Source organism: Herpailurus yagouaroundi, unplaced genomic scaffold (genome assembly GCF_014898765.1).
Source record: "Herpailurus yagouaroundi ecotype Mexico unplaced genomic scaffold, PumYag 182, whole genome shotgun sequence".
NCBI classification, from domain to species: domain Eukaryota; kingdom Metazoa; phylum Chordata; class Mammalia; order Carnivora; family Felidae; genus Herpailurus; species Herpailurus yagouaroundi.
Window position 1 is genome coordinate 6,735,395 of NW_024412413.1, and position 15,667 is coordinate 6,751,061.

The following is a 15,667-nucleotide window of genomic DNA, read 5'->3' on the forward strand; positions in this document are numbered from 1 at the left end:
ATGTGCCAACCCCGAAGAACAGCGTTTGCTCCTCGCATGGGACCCGGGTGCCCCACAGAGTCTGGAGGAGGGTCCAGGCTCTGACCGCAGAGAGGGGAGGGAGGCACCAAGCCTCCCCGGACAATTGCTCAACTCATAGTCATTCAGTAGGTGTTCAGCAACAACTATTTGCCAAACCCTGTGCCAAACATACAGTATCTCATTTAATCGTGCTTTGAGCCTGCAAGGTAAAATATGATTATTCCCATCTCACAGGTGAGGAAACTCAGACACAGAGAGTTCCAGGGGCTGTCCAGGGCTGGCACATGGTCAGAGCTGAGAGCGATGCTTACTCTTGTCTGATTTCAAGGCCTAGCTCTTTCTACCGTCCTGACACCTCTGGCCAGGCTGTTCATAGCTAGGCCAAGAGTAACTGTGGCCTCAAGGCACACGCCCTGGTGAGCAAGGAGCCCCCTCATCATAGCTCCTGTGGTGCCAGTCTCCAAGTATGCCCAGCAAAAGCTGTAGGTTCAGTGACCCAGACACGCACCAGGTACAGCTTAATGGGAGAGGTGTATGACCCGGCAGGTGCCTAAGTCATCTGTGAGCAGGGGCTGCGGTGGGGGTGTCAAAGGAATCCTATAGGGGTGGATGGGTGGCCAGGACCCTCATGGGTGCAGTGGCTTTGGACCCAGGGAGTGAGGACAGGTGCCGGGAGGGCATCCTATTGGAACCACGGCCATGGGTGTCATGGCCGGGACTGCTGGCAACCAGGCTCTGGAGGGCCTAAGGACCGGCAAGGACTGTGGGAGTGGATCTGGGCCCCTGGCAGAAGCCTATAGAGGGCCCACCCAGGCTGAGCAGAAGACCTTGAGATGGTATGAGGCAGATAACAGGGGGCACAGAGAGGAGAGTCTCCGTGAACAAGTGGTATGGCCGTGCATGACGTAGCTGGGCGAGGTAACTGTCCCCTCACAGGCTGTGGCCCAAAGGGCCCTGTTTCCTGGGGGCCCGCAGGCAGAGGTGATCACAACGGGGAGGCCTGGCTGCTGGGACCCAGTCCCTGCCCCCCAGGTCACCTTCCTCTGACCCTTGCCCTTTCCCACAGTCTCTACAGGGCAGAGACACTGAAATCTACTCCTGCATCCAGACCGTGCCCAGCAGCCTGCCCCCCAACCCAGAGCCTTGTCTCCCAGGTATGCAGGGGGGTGGGGCAGCGTGCCTGGCTCCCCTTTTTACTCCGTGAGACCTTCTCTCCTCATCTGTGAAGTGGGGGTAAATAGGACCACAGGAGTGAACCTCTTGCAGTCGAATCAGAGCCCTCTCCCCTAGGCAGGCGGCCTAGCGGTTAAGGGGACTAGTGGGTTTGAGCCCCTGCTCTGTCCCCAGGCAGCTGCGCAGCCCTGGCCGAGGGGCTTACCTCTGAGCCTGAGTCCCCTCCTCTGTAAACTGAGTCACAGACTTGCCATGAGGGTCAAACGTGGTACTGGGGCCCCGTAGGGTTTTGCGGTGTGAGCAATGTCTACACTGGTCGATCGGGCAGGGGTTATTAGGTTTCCAGCTGTCCCCAGGCTGACACTGGCTAAAGTTGGAAGCCTGAGCTGGCCCGGTCAGGGGTCCGTGTTCATCATGAGGGAGGCCAAGGCATATCACTTGATCATTATTCTTTCTCTCTCTCTCTCTCTCTTTTTTTTTAATGTTTATTTTTGAGAGAGACAGAGCACAAGCGGGGGAGGGGCAGAGAGCGATAGAGGGACAGAAACCAAAGCAGGCTCCAGGCTCTGAGCTGTCAGCACAGAGCCCAACGTGGGGCTTGAACCCACGAACGGGGACATCATGACCTGAGCCGAAGTCAGACGCTCAACCGACTGAGCCACCCAGGTGCCACCGGTCATGGTTTCTCTGAAACCTGTTTGCTCATCTGTAAACTGGATGAGTGACCCTTTCCTACAAAACCAACTGCCCTGAATTCGAATGAGTTCCAGGTTAAGTAATGTCGACACCCGAGCTTTGGGCATCATAAGGTGCAGGGGGTTCATCGAGCCAGTACAGGAGCCCTTGGGTAGTGGGTGGGCCCTCGGGCATCTTGGAAGAGCCGTCAGAAGTGAGGGAGCTGGAACTTGGCCTCCCCCCAGCCCAGGAGGCCCAGGCTGGCATTGTTGACTCCTCTTCTCCAAGCCCGTGCTCTACTCAGCCCTGAACTAGGCCCTGACTGGAAGCAGGGCTTCCCCATGCCGAGACCCCCCAAGGATGTCTGGGCCATCCTAGGCAGTGCCCGCCATGTGCCAGGCTCTGAGGTGTCGCCAGGACGGCTGGCCCCTTCGGGAGCCTCGGGTCTGCAGGAACACTCACTAACAAACAGAGGCATTTGCAGCCCCCTGTGAGGGGTGTGCTGGGGGGAGGCATCAGACTAGGGCCAGGGGAGGGGGTTTTCGGGGGTGCTGAACCAAACCCTGCAGGGGGAGTAGGTGGTGGTCGGGGAGTTGGTGGGGTGGGGGAACACCCAAGGCAGAGGGAGGAGCATGTGGGGAGGCGGAAGGGCTGGAGGGCAGAGAGCAAGGGTGGGTGGAGTGGAGGAAGAGACTGGTGAGGTGGCCTTGGGGACAAGGACAGGCCTCCCAGTCAGAGCTGCGCCTCTGACTAAAACTGCATTGGTACAACTTTGTTCTCTTCCTACCTATTCTTTCTCTTCCTTTCTCCACTTCTTCTCTCCTTGTGTCCTACCCTTCCTTCCTTCCTTCCTTCCTTCCTTCCTTCCTTCCTTCCTTCCTTTTTTTCCCCAGGAGAAAATGCACAGATTTACGAATGACAGCGAATTTAACCTGGTCTATGAAAATCTCTAGGATGAGCTCCACGGGCCCTTCGGTCTCGCCCTGGATCAGATGCCCCACAGCAGCTCCTCCTTCCACAGGACCTGTCCTATCCCAGGAGTGAGGCCCCAGGGGCATCCCATCACCTTGCCCCCACATTCAAGGCACTTCCGGCCTTGGCCTGCCCCCTACCCCCTCCTTCTGTGTCCCAGCCAGACCCACCGGTCACAGCGTTTCACATCTGGCCTTTGCCCAGACTGTCCCTTCTGCCCGGGAGCCCTTCCTCAGTCCTCACAGGCTCTCCTCGACACAGCCCCTCCCCAAGCCCTCCGCACCCTTTCATGGGCTCTCTGGGCGCCAGCCTGCACCACGGCCTGAGCCGGCGGCGAGGCCAACCGTGAGCTCCTCGGGGAGGTTCCCAGCAAAGGACCCTTGGTGCCGTGAGCGCGAGCATCCGCGGGGATGAATAAAGGAACGACTACACAAATACCCCACCTCCGTGCCCCTACCTGGCTAGGTCAAAGGCACAAGGCGGCGGCCGCACAAAGTAGAGGAGGGGGCTGGCGCAGGAGGAATGGGGTGTGGGCCCGAAGGAGCTGTGCAGAGGCGGGGCTGGGCTCTGGGACAGAGCCAGAGGCCAAGGAGGTGGCTGAGTGCCGGTCGTCAGGCTGGGGGCCTGGAGCAGGGCAGCTGAGGAAGCAGATCCGGCACGTTTGGGGCAGATGCTGGCCAAACGGGCTGAACCTCCTGAAGCTCTCCATCCCCCAACGGGGACCCCAAAGCCGTCTCCCATCGACCTGGCCCTCTACACGCTCTGCCAACACCTGCAGCCCTCCTCCACCCTCAGGGCCTCGGCGACTTCTCCTTACCCCAGAGCCCTCACCATCTGATCCACGCGGACCCCACCCACCTCCTCCCTCTGGCTGCCTTGTGCACCTGCCCCAGTGCTCCGGGGCACTTCCTCACACGCTCTAGCCGAGTGGTCTGGTGCCTGGGGCTCCTCTGGGCTGCAGGAGGGCCCCCTCGATGTGGCCGCAGCTCAGGCCCCGTGCAGACAGTGGCCCTCAGTGCTTGCACAGAGCCGTTTCTGGGGCTCCAAGTCCTCAGCAGCCCATTACACAGGCAGGAGGGGGCTAAGGTGGGGATCACCTGGGCTGTTGGTCTCTGCTCCTTCCCTCCCCTGCTCTCCGCCACCCCTGCTGCTCTCCACGATCTCATTTGTAAAATCCTCCCTCCCACCCCCGCGCTCTTCCCAGAGGTCCTTGAGGGAGGGGCCCTTGCACACAAACCCCAAACGTGTCTAGGGACGCTGGGGGGGCCCAAGGCATGAGCCCCGGCCCTGGTCCCTGTGCCGTACTGGGCAGCTTGAAGGCGGCACTGGGTCTGCAGGTCAGGCCCTTCCCTCAGGGTAGATGGGCTGGGGGGTCTTGGGGGAGGGGAAGCAGTAGACTGACATTCGAAAGAAATCCCGGCCCCTCTGCTAGGCTGGCCCGCAGCCTCCTTGGGCCCACAGGACAGGGCAGCCCACAGCCTCCAAGCTTGGTTCTGAGCCTGGTCTGTGAGCACAGCGCAAGGAAGGCTCTAGTGGGATTATAAGGCTGAGTGGAGAGGGCCCTGCTCACCAGGAGGCTGGAGTTGAATGAATTCCTTGCCTGTTCAGGGGGCGAAGCTGCCTGCAGAAGTGTCTTCCAGGCTCCGGACTCCAACAGGCAGACTCCAACAGCCAGAGGCAGAGGCCAGGGTTGGGAGTTGGGGGTAGGGGAGGCATACTGGGGGGGGGGGGGGGGAGGGGAGGCATGCTGCTCAGGGGACAGCAAGCCTCCCCAGAGACACCAAAGCCAGCAAGACCAGGAGGAGGCTACCTGCTGGGCCTCGGCCTCTCTCTCCTGGCCCCAGGACCCCAGCCCCTCAGGCTGGGAGTCAGACTTTTCCAGCCAGCTCCGGGGGTACCGGGGAAGCCTGAGGGGGCTACACCTGCTTGCCTTGGTCCAGGCTGCCCTGCCCCGCCCCCTGTCTCTTCTCCACAAAGGGATAAAACCTACATAGGATCTCGTCCCTCCTTGGGCTCAACAGTTCCCACCTGAGCCCGAAGGGCTGGTGTAGGTGGAGGGGTGGCAGATTACTTTAGGGGGGTGCAGGTGGCAGTAAGGGAGGAGAAGGGGACAGAGAGGGCTTCGAATGGTGCTCCTTGAGGGCAGGCAGGCTTGTGTGGCCTCTGGACTCTGAATGGGCACAGGGGGGAGCCCTGTGAGGCCGGGTGGCTGCTGGCCTCTCTCGAACCCCACCTCTACCTCCCAGCAGCCATGTCCCCCTGAGCCTCGCTTGCAGTGACAATCAAGACCGCTGGGCGTGGCTCAGAGGGGACAGAGGGGAACTGTGCTCCTCCAGAGGCTCAGCGGGTGTGCGTTTTCTTCCGCACTCAGCCTCCAGGAAAACCAGGCTATCACGGAGCAGTGTGGAGGGGGTCTGCTAAAAGAGGGGTTAGGACTCCCTGGGGGAGATGGGGACCCAGGCTCTGTAGCCCCCACAGGGAGCACCCGGGGTGGGGGCAAGGCAAACAGAGAGGGATGGCATGGGGAGGGCTGTTCCTGGCCCAGGCGGGACAGGAGTGGCCGGAGGAAGAAGGGCCAGCTGGGAGCACCCCGAGGGAGTCGGATCGGAGGGGAACAGGTGAGACCCTGGTAGAGTGGAGCCCTAGGGGGCCCTAGACCCAAAGGGTGGATGGCCACATCCTGAGGGCGGATTCCTGGCCTAGCGCTGTGGACCCCCCTCCCCCGCCCCCACCCCGCGGCCCCTGAGGGCCAGGCCCTGGGCACAGCCTCTTCCCACCCAGACCCTGCCCCAATTCAGGGGGACAGTCTCCATCTAGCCTGCCTGGCTCTGACGGGGATTTCCTTCCAGCTCTCAGCGGAGCCCCCCCTGCCCTCCTAGGTCGGGCCTTGACACCCTCTTCTCAGCCTCAGGCGTCCGAAACAGTTCAGCTTACTTCTGGCACCCTCCACCTCCTCTGGGGCAGCCACTCAGAAATGGCCCCCGCTGCCCGTTCCTTCCGGGTTTCAGCCTCCAACCCCCTTTCTGCTCCTGCTCCTCTCAGGTGCTTGCCTGAGAGAATCATCCCTGGAAACCAAACCCAGGAACACAAAAATGGGTGTGGGAAGCGGCTGCCTCTCCTCAGTGACAATTTCCAGAGGAATCTGCAAAGCAGAGTTTCCATGGGAACATGTGCGGTTCCACACAGAACCTCGGTGGGGCCGGGGTTCCCCTCACACCCAATACTGCAGGACCGTGTGGCCTGGGGGCCTTGGCCAAGCAGAGCCACTGCGCTTTGGCCATCAGCCCTCGCCAACCTGAAATCAAGTTACTGGCAAATCTGCCTTTTTTTTTTTTTTTTTTTCCCCTTCTAATTTAAAGGCGCCCTCCATGCTAAGGATGCCTCTGGGATTTCCAGGATGGATTTTTATGTAGCTCAATAGGTTCCTTGGCAGACTGCTCAGCCAGGAGAGGTGGGCCATGGCCTCAGCCCCGCCAGGCTGCCACAGCGGCGTCTCTCTGTCCCTCCTTCGTGCCAACGGACGTCATTTACCCGCCTGAGGGGCTTCCTCAGACCTGGATTCAGACTCCAAGAGTTTGGGGACATCAGCAGCACAGGGCCCTGGGACACTTCCCTTACTAGGCTCCTCCCTTGACCTGCGGTCATAATCACGGCCTGCGAGCATTGGCGGGGCACGGGGCCGACCCTCCTCTCTGCACTCTGCGTTTAGGATGTGTTTATCCAAGCAGGTGATGCAGGTGTAACAGGCATAACGCAGGCTGTAAAAGTCCCCCTGATGCTCCCGCCAGTTACAGCCTCCATCCCGGTGACCCCGCCCTGAGGTGACCACTGGGTCATTTGGGGGTGTGTGTGTGTGTGTGTGTGTGCGTTTTCTTCCAGGCTGTTTTTATTGCATCCACGTACACATATGCATGTACACGAACATATGAAATGTATGGTGCTTGCGGGGGCTCCGAAGAGCTTACATGGAATGATTCTGTAGGTGCTTGCTTTGTTCATACAGCCCCACGTGGTGGAGATCCGCCCGTGACAGCCACGCAGAAGCTACCAGACTCTTTAATTACAGCAAAGGATTCCACAGGACCGATGGATCCTAATTTAGCCAAGCCCCTAGAAACGGCCTTTTCCGTTGTTTACAATTTCCAACCTCACAGAAGGGGCCGCAGGAAACATCCTTGGGCGTCATTTGCAAGAACTTTCTCCTTGGGGAAATGACGAGAAGGAATCCCCGGGGCCTAGAGCGTGGACATTCACTGTTTTAACAGAGGCTGCCAGAGGGGTCACGCGTGGAGTTTGTACCAGTTTCCGTTCCTCAAGCCTATCTACAAGAGCTCGTTGAACCCTGAAAACACCCTGCCAAGTGGGGGGGGGGGTCTTCCCGTTTTACCAAAGCAGAAACCACAATTCAGAGAGGCTGACTGGCTAGAGGTTATATCGCACAGAAGGGGCAGCGCTGGGCTGCCTCCAACTGTGTGTGGCCCTCCTGACTCCATGGGTCAGGTGAGGGGGGGGGTTGCATAAAGTGTCTTAGATGGACTCACGGCCCCCAGGGCTGGGGAAGTCCTTGAAGGGACAAATTTCTGCCAGAGATCAACGACCAGGCTTATATCGCTCAGAATCGTAGGGGCGGGGGCTGGGGGGGGTCCTCTTTGGGGTGGTCTGTCTTCTTGGGGAAACAAAGGCAGGTCAGTAGAGGTGATGGAGTAGGGGCTGCCCAGCAGCCCACCCACACTGCGGGGCCTGGCTTCAGGCAGCCTAGACATTTGGATCCCTTAGCCTCCCCTGGAAATTTCCGGGCACGACATGCCTGGAGGTGTGAACTGCCTCTTGGAAGCTTCATAATCCGGGATAATGCTGCTGTAATTGGCATTGTTTTTGCATTTACAATCCTCTCGTTACCTGAAAACCTGCTTGCGATGGCTGTGTCTGGAGGGGGTTTAATTTTACCACTTGGTGGACCTTGAGGGGCTGAGGAGCACAAGCTTTCCCTCTGGGTCCCTTGGCCCACCCCCCGCCCCCATTCAGATTCCCCGGTGAGTGCCACAGGGCTTGGGTGGCCCAGGCTGGCTGACCTCGCGGCCTTGGCTCAGGGTACAGCCTCCCCACAGGAGCCCCAGCCTGATCAGGGGACTGCTTTTCTCCCCAATTCCCCTTCCTTCCTGGGTCCAGCCCACCCAGCTCGTCTCCCTTCAATCCTTTCTCCTGCCAGGGGCTCCTGGGTGGCTCAGTCAGTTGAGCATCCGGCTCTTGGTTTCAGCTCAGGTCATGATCTCACAGTTCGGGAGCGCGAGCCCCGCGTCAGGCTCCGTGTTGACAGTGCAGAGACTGCTTGGCATTCTCGCTCTCTCCCTGTCTCTTGGCTCCTCTCCTTCTCTCTCTCTCTTTCTCAAAATAAATAAAGAAACTTAAAGAACATCCCTTCTCCTTCCAGCCCTTCCCAGTCTCTACCACCAAACTGATCTTCCAATCGCACGCATCTGACCACACCTCTCCCCTCTCTCAAAACCCTGCAATACCTCCCATTTATTCACTTCAACAAAGGAGCCGAGATAATTCAATGGGGGAAAAAACGGGCTTTCAGCAGATAGTGCTGGGAGCGATGGACGTCCACATGCGGAAGGAGGAAGTCGGGCCCCTTCCTCACACCCTCTACGAAACCTCACGGTGGCTTCCTCTGTCCACGGGATGGAGCCTTGACTCCTCAGGCCAGTACTCAGGGCTCTTACAATATTTGTCCAGCTCCAGTGCGTGTGCGGAGTCTGGGACAAGAGACAGATGCTTCTGTCCTGGTGATATCGTCAGCCTCATTTCTGACCAGCTCCCACCGGCCCGGGCACCCCAAGCCCCAGCCGTGCGGCCATCCGCAGCTGCTGTTCCCCAAGATGCCAAGCTCCCCCACCTCCCAGCCCGTGCTTCTCCCACTTTCTCCGCCCCAAGGCCCTTCACCCCGTTCTTTGCTCGAGGCATTCCCGCTCAAATCGTACCTTCTCTGTGAAACCTCCTTCAAAACCCCTCCCCCACCGAAAAGTTTATTCGTTTCTCACCTGCTCTGACCCCTTTGAGTTGAAGCCCTTCACCCACATCCATCTCCCCGACCCCCGGCCGGCCCCGAACCTTCTGAGCGCGGCGAGTGTGCTATGCGTTTCTCTTTGCGCCTGACGCATTGCAGGGGCCCAAGAACCATTTGTTTGAAGAATGAATGAACTTCTTCCCTTGCTGGCAATGTAGTGCCCCAGTTCTCACTGCAAGAGGAAGGACGACTGTATTTTCCAATTCCCAGGAAGTGAGCCCCAGTAGGTGATCCATTTTACGTAGGTGAAAATCGAGACAGGCGTGTTGCTCCATCCGCACCAGGAGAGGGGAGACTGAAAGCGCGGGTCCTGGAAGCCTCTAGCACCCTCCCTCCAGACGGGAGGGGGCGGGCTCTGTGTGGAGCTGTGGGAGACCAGGCCGGGGCACGTGAGAAAGAGGCGAGCAGCGGGCCCCTGGCTTCACCTCTTGGCTCCCAAAGCTGTCAGAAGCTCGATCGATGCCACGTGCCTGTGGAACACGCGTCAGGGCCCGAGAGCCCTGTTAGGGTGGTTCTGTTAATTGATCCCAGAAGCCCCTGTCGCTGCCAGGGAATGCTTCAGCCGGCTCAGCAATGTTCTGACCACTGTCCCTCGCCTCACCAGATGGCCTTCCCTCCTGCCTCAGCTGCCTCTAGGCTAGGCCAGACAGTCCTGACCATGCAGGGCCTAGGCCCCTCCATGCAGCCAGCAGCACTGATCCCATGGCAGCGTGCGGGGTGGGAGCACAGAAGACGCCCCTGCTGTGTCCTCGTGTTCCGGCCAGGTCAGAGCCCCCCCCCCCGCCCCCCGGCCAATGGCTGGATGGGTAGGGGAGCGTCAGGGATGCTCAGGCCCTAAAAAGGCCCCGTACTGGGGCGCCCAGTGGCTCAGTCGGGTAGGTGCCCGACTTCAGCTCAGGTCATGATCTATCTCGTGGTTCGTGAGCTTAAGCCCCACGTCGGGGTCGGTGCTGACAGCTCAGAGGCTGGAGCCTGCTTCAGATTCTGTGTGTCCCTCTCTCTCTGCCCTCTCCCGTTCACACTCTGTCTTTCTCTCTGTCTCTCAAAGATAAATAAACATTAAAAAAAAAAAAAAAAAAGGCCCCGTACTCCGGCCTCTCTGGACCCAACCTCAAATGCTCCCCACCTGCCTCCGGCAGTCTCACAGCCTACTACCTCCTGTGGGCAGGAGCTACCGGCCCCTTTGACCTATTAGGAAAAGTCTGTGTGGGTGCGGCCTAGCGGGGAGAGAGACTCTGGGGCCAAGTGACCAGGCCCAGGAATAAAAATGATAACTGTGGTGATGGAAAGTGAGCCCTGAGCTCCCACACCCGGGCCTCCTCAGCCTTGTGCAGTGGGTTACCCTGCCTCCCGGGATGCTGTGAGGAAGCCGGGAGAGGCTGAGGAGAGAGCTGATCCCAGGTCGGCCTGGCCCTGTGGCCGGTGCCCCAACCCCACAGCTCAGGGCTAGAGGGCATGCTGTCTTCTCCCTGGGTTCAAGCCTGGACTGGGAGATTGCAGAGAGCTTTAAGATGCCCCAGAAAACTGCTAATGGGTACAGGCCTTCTTTATGGGGTGATGAAAATGTTCTAGAATTCGATAATGGTAATGGGTGCACAACCTTGTGAATATGCCAAAAGCCACTGAATCGTACACTTCAAAATGGTGAATTTTATGGTACGTGAATTATATCTGAAGGAGACACAACAAAAGTAAACAAAAACTGCCTTCTTTAAACACTTTCTGTATTCCCTGTCCACGACCCCCAGGACAGAGGACCAGGCACACACACACACACACACATACACACACACACACACTTCTTCCCTGGGACCCGGCCCAAGTCCACCACCCACCCCTCCACCCCAGCCTGCCCTCCCTCCCTCCCTCCCTCCTACGCAAGGGTCCTTCCAGGCTCTGGCAGGTGTAGTCCCCTCTGCCTACCATGAACTTGCATGCCTACTGTGTTCTTATCTGGAGTTAGACACTGTTCCCATTTTATAGATGAAGAAACTGAGTATCTGAGAGATAATAGCACCTTGCCCAAGTGCTCACAGCTGGCAAATGGTGAAGCTGAGATTCAGATTCAGGGCCCGGAAGCCACCTCAGAGCCCACGATCTGAACCTCTTTGCTCCATTGCCTTCTGCTGTCGCCTGAATAGTGGGCCTCGCGGAGACGTCCACACCCTAATCCCTGGACCCCGCGGATGGTACTTTATATGGCAAAGACTCTGCGGGTGCGATTAAGGATTTTAAAATGGGGAAATTATCCTGGTTATTACAATCGCAAGCGTTCTTATACGAGGGCGCGGGGGAGAGGACAGACAGAAGGCAGAGAGCAATACGACGATGGGAGCAGAGAGATGTAAAGTTGCTCCATTGCCCACTTTGGGGGACGATGGAAGAAGGGCTCAGGAGCCAAGGAATGCAGCTCCAGAAGCTGGAAAGGGGGACGAGGCAGATTCTCCTCAAAGATCTGGAGGGAACATGGCCCTGCCAACCCCTTGGTACCCACCTGGTAAAATTTTGAATTTTGAATTTCTGGCTTCCGGGGCTGCCAGAGAATCAACATGCACTGTTTTAAGACACCTGAGTTTGTGGCAATTTGTTACAGCAGCCCTAGAAAATTAATACACTTTTTGGGGCACCCCGGTGGCTCAGTCGGTTAAGCGGCCCACTTAGGCTCAGGTCGTGATCTCGCGGTTCGTGGGTTCGAGCCCCGTATCGGGGTCTCTGCTGACAGCTCAGAGTCTGGAACTTGCTTCGGATCCTGTGTCTCCCTCTCTCTCTCTGCCCCTCCCCTGCTCACACTCTGTCTCTCTCTCTCTCAAAAATGAATAAACATTCAGATCGCCTGAGTTGCTCAGTCAGTTGAGTGTCTGACTTTGGCTCAGGTCATGATCTCGCGGTCCGTGAGTTCAAGCCCCGCGTCGGGCTCTGTGCTGACAGCTCGGACCCTGGAGCCTGCTTTGGGTTCCGTGTCTCCCTCTCTCTCTGCCCCTCCCCCACTCACACTCTGTCTCTCTCTCTGTCTGTTAAAAATAAATAAACATTAAAAAAAATTTAATAAACATTAAGGGGCGCCTGGGTGGCTCAGTCGGTTGAGCGTCCAACTTTGGCTCAGGTCATGATCTCACAGTCTGTGAGTTTGAGCCCCACGTTGGGCTCTGTGTTGACAGCTCAGACCCTGGAGCCTACTTCAGATTCTGTGTCCCTCTTTCTCTCTGCCCCACCCCTGCTTGTGCTCTGTCTCTCTCTGTCTTTCAAAAATGAATAAATGTTAAAAAAATTTTTTTAATAAAAATTTAATTTAAAAAATTTGATAAAAAAAGAAAAGAAAATTAGTACACTTTCCCTACTGGAAAGGTCTATTCAGCCTTCCAGTCCCCCTGGTCAGGTGGCTCACCCTGTGCTCCTCGTGGTTGCCTCTCACAGCTCTGACCCTGGAGGTCGCCGCTGCCACAGCCGCTGTGCTAACCCCAACCTTGACCTCTTCCCTCACTCCTGGCATTGACATTGCCAGGCTGGCATCATCCTTCAGTTGCCCAAGGGTAGGCAGCTCTGGGGCATGGCAGAGGAGAAAAGTGAGACTCAGAGAGGGGCAGCAGGTGCCCAAGGTCACTCAGCAGGCAAGAGGCAAAGCCAGGTTTGAACTTGGACCTGGCTGATTCTTACTGTTGCTACTAATAACTCTCCTCTCAGTGGACACTCAAGAAATGCCCCTGAATGTGTGACAGTCAATAAAGTGTTCCTGAAAGACAGGAAGACACAGAAACCCAAGGAAAACACATTGTGGGAGGGCTGTGGGAGCCTCAAGGAGAGTAAACCAAGCGTGAGCTAACCAAGGAAGGCTTCCTGAAAGAGGGGACTTTAAAAGATGAAGGCATTCCACACAGAGAATATCATGAGCTAAGGCCTGAAGGTGGAAGGATGTGTGAGGTGTTTGAGGGAGGCTGGGGAGATGACACCAATCCCAGGTTGTGAAGGGCCTTGGGTACCAGACTGAGGCCTGAGGGGCACACAGAAGTCGGGGAGCAGGAGAGCAAAACCCCCTACACTGTTCTTTAGGAGGCAACTTGAGTGAATGTCTCTGGGGAGGCCGGCCTGTTTCATTTGGAGGCTGCTGAGATCGGCAAAAGTTTGGAACTGGGACTGAGGCCGAGGGGGTGTGGGCTAGGGCAGGGGACCAGACTCCAGAGCCACTTTGGAAGGGAGAGGCCGACAAGACCTGGTGATCTACTGGTCTCAGATGTCCATGCCCCATCCAGTGGACAGAGGCTGGTTCGGTAAACACAACCAGAAGTACCAGAGTGCAGCGCCAACTTGGGGAGAAATCCAGGTGACAACCAAGAGGAGGCGTCCTGAAGGCAGCCAAGAGAATGGATCAGGACTCAGGAGACAGGTTGAGGCAGCAGACCCATGGTGAGGAGAAACCGGGAAGGCTCTGGTGGCTGGAGCTGTGGGAGGAATGAGGTAGTTAGGGAAGATGTGCCAGGAGATGACAAGTGTACCCATGGTCAAGGACTCTTAAGAAAAGGCCCTTTCCCTCATCTGTTGCTGCTGCCTCGGGACACCAACCCCAGCACCCATCCGGGCCCATATGGAATTGGACCTTTCCCGGTGGGCTTCACTTTAGGCAAACCTGATAGCAAATCCTAAGCCAATAAGAGCAAATAAATGAGGGGTGATTACCGACAATAGAAGAGGGTACACCACGGGGTGCCTCCAAATAGCATCTCCTCCAGTACATTTTAAGTGCTTTATAGGTCATTAACTACTTGACAGAGAGAGTCTGACACTTAAAGCCAAGAATTCTGTGCCTCTGCCGGGGAAAATCAATCAGAAATGAAGATCGAGCATTGCCGACGTTAAGATGTTCGGTGGGCAAACGGGATTTGATTTACACATAATCTTAAGGCCCTCTCCATTGGGTGAAGTGGCCACACTGGGATCCGAGGCTGTTTATACATCCCAAACTTAACCTCCCCCTGCGATATGTTGTTGTTGTTATTGCTAATGAAATATTTCAAAGAACGTCTAAGCCTGCCACCCGACTCTGTCAAATAAAACATTGCATCTATGGTTGGAGTACCCACTTTGTAAAAACGTGACTTGCTTTTTCTTCCGTCTTTTCAAATCCTTTCTGTCTTCCAGCCCCACCTTTTCAGGGAGACCGAGGCTGACCACCCATCCCTGCCCAAGACATCGCTCCTTCCTCTGAAATCGGAGTGTAATTACTGCCTCTTTAATTAACTTGGCGATTAATCACCGCCTGCTTGTGAAACAGCTTTTATTGTCCTTGTCCATCTCGCATGTGGGATGTGGGTGGGGGTGGGGACCAGGCAGGCAGAAAGAGGAGGGACAGGCAGGCTGTGGAGAGTCTGCTAGAAGGCGAGGCCTGAGAAGACTTGATGTCCAGAAGACCAGCTTGCTCCTGGCTCCATTTAAGCAGTTGCCAGGTATCAGGACCTGAGAGAGGCTGGAGATACGACCCCAGAAAGCAGTGGGCACTAGGAGGGTAATCTGCTATTGCCGTTCCCCTCTGGCCAGAATGTTCTTTCTTCATTGAGCCTTGTTGCAGGCTGAATTGTGTCCCCCCAAAACATATGTTGAAATCCTAACCTGTGAATGTAACCTGATTTGGAAACAGGGTCTTTGCAGATGTAATGAAGTTAACGTGAGATCATACTGGATTAGGGTAGGACCTACAACAAATGACTGGTGCCCTAATAAGATGGCCGTGTGAAGACAGAGACACAAGGAAACTCCCTGTGTCACCAAGCCAGCTCCTCTGCCTGAGTCTGAACATCCAGGATCTCAGGCAGCATTTCTCTGGCCGATTAATGCTCTCACCCAACTCCAGGAACAGCTCCTACACCCGCTTTTATCAGAGGAAGCCTTTTCCCCAATCCCATCTCAGATACCACCCTTCAATCAAAAGGACCAGCCTAGGGGCACCTGGGTGGCTCAGTTAAGCCTCTGACTTTGGCTCGGGTCATGATCCCTCGGTTTGTGAGTTCAAGCCCCGCGCGGGACTCTGTGCTGACATCTCAGAGCCTGGAGCCTGCTTCAGATTGTGTGTCTCCCTCTCCCTCTGCCCCTCCCCTGCTCACACTCTGACTCTCTCTGTCTTTCAATAACAAATAAACGTTAAAAAAAAAATTAAAAAAAAAAAAAAAAAAAGGAACAGCCTGGGACAGGGTGGGGTTTTCCAAGGACTCGCTTTACCCCCAGAATAGCATGTCTGCTCAAGTCAGTTTCCCTGTGGCTCCCCCCAGAAAAATCCTCCCACATGCTCCCAGACCCTCAGTGCTGGGCATAGTAGCCTGGTTGGAACACAATGCTTTTAACTTTCCCTGTGATTTGGGGAGGAGGGGGTCCCAGCAAGGGAGAGGACCCAGAATTTAACATGGAGGCTAGGGATATCTCATTCATGCTGCCATCCACAGTGCTGCGTACAGCACGTGCACTGAAATAATCTTCCAAACCACCGTTTAATCACTCCAATCCTTGGACAGATGGGAAACTGAGGCCCTGACACTCCACAGAGCATCGCTGTGTAGAGATCTGAGGTCCAGTGATGTAAGCATGTACTAATATCAGTTCAGCCATCACTCCCAGGTAACAGCATTTCTCTGCACGTCAGTCTCCCCATTCTTGAACAAGAAGAAGAATACTATCTTCTAAAGATGTTACCAACCTTACAGACAGCTCTAAAAACCTGTATGCACCTTTTCCGTTAATTCAATCAACACATGCGTTTGAGCACATCCTGTA

The 15,667-nt window shown here is 56.4% G+C and overlaps 1 protein-coding gene across 5 annotated transcripts in view; it reads left to right on the forward strand.

The window, feature by feature from the left end:
• NFAM1 (NFAT activating protein with ITAM motif 1) overlaps window positions 1-3,283 on the forward strand; it is a 32,595-nt gene extending 29,312 nt beyond the window's left edge. For all 5 annotated transcript variants that reach the window (XM_040490657.1, XM_040490656.1, XM_040490659.1 and 2 more), the window contains exons 5-6: window positions 1,088-1,175; window positions 2,763-3,283. In XM_040490657.1, the coding sequence (XP_040346591.1) occupies window positions 1,088-1,175; window positions 2,763-2,788 (114 nt within the window). In that variant the 3' untranslated portion in view covers window positions 2,789-3,283. The remainder of the gene's footprint in view (window positions 1-1,087; window positions 1,176-2,762) is intronic.
• The last annotated feature ends 12,384 nt before the right edge of the window (window positions 3,284-15,667 follow it).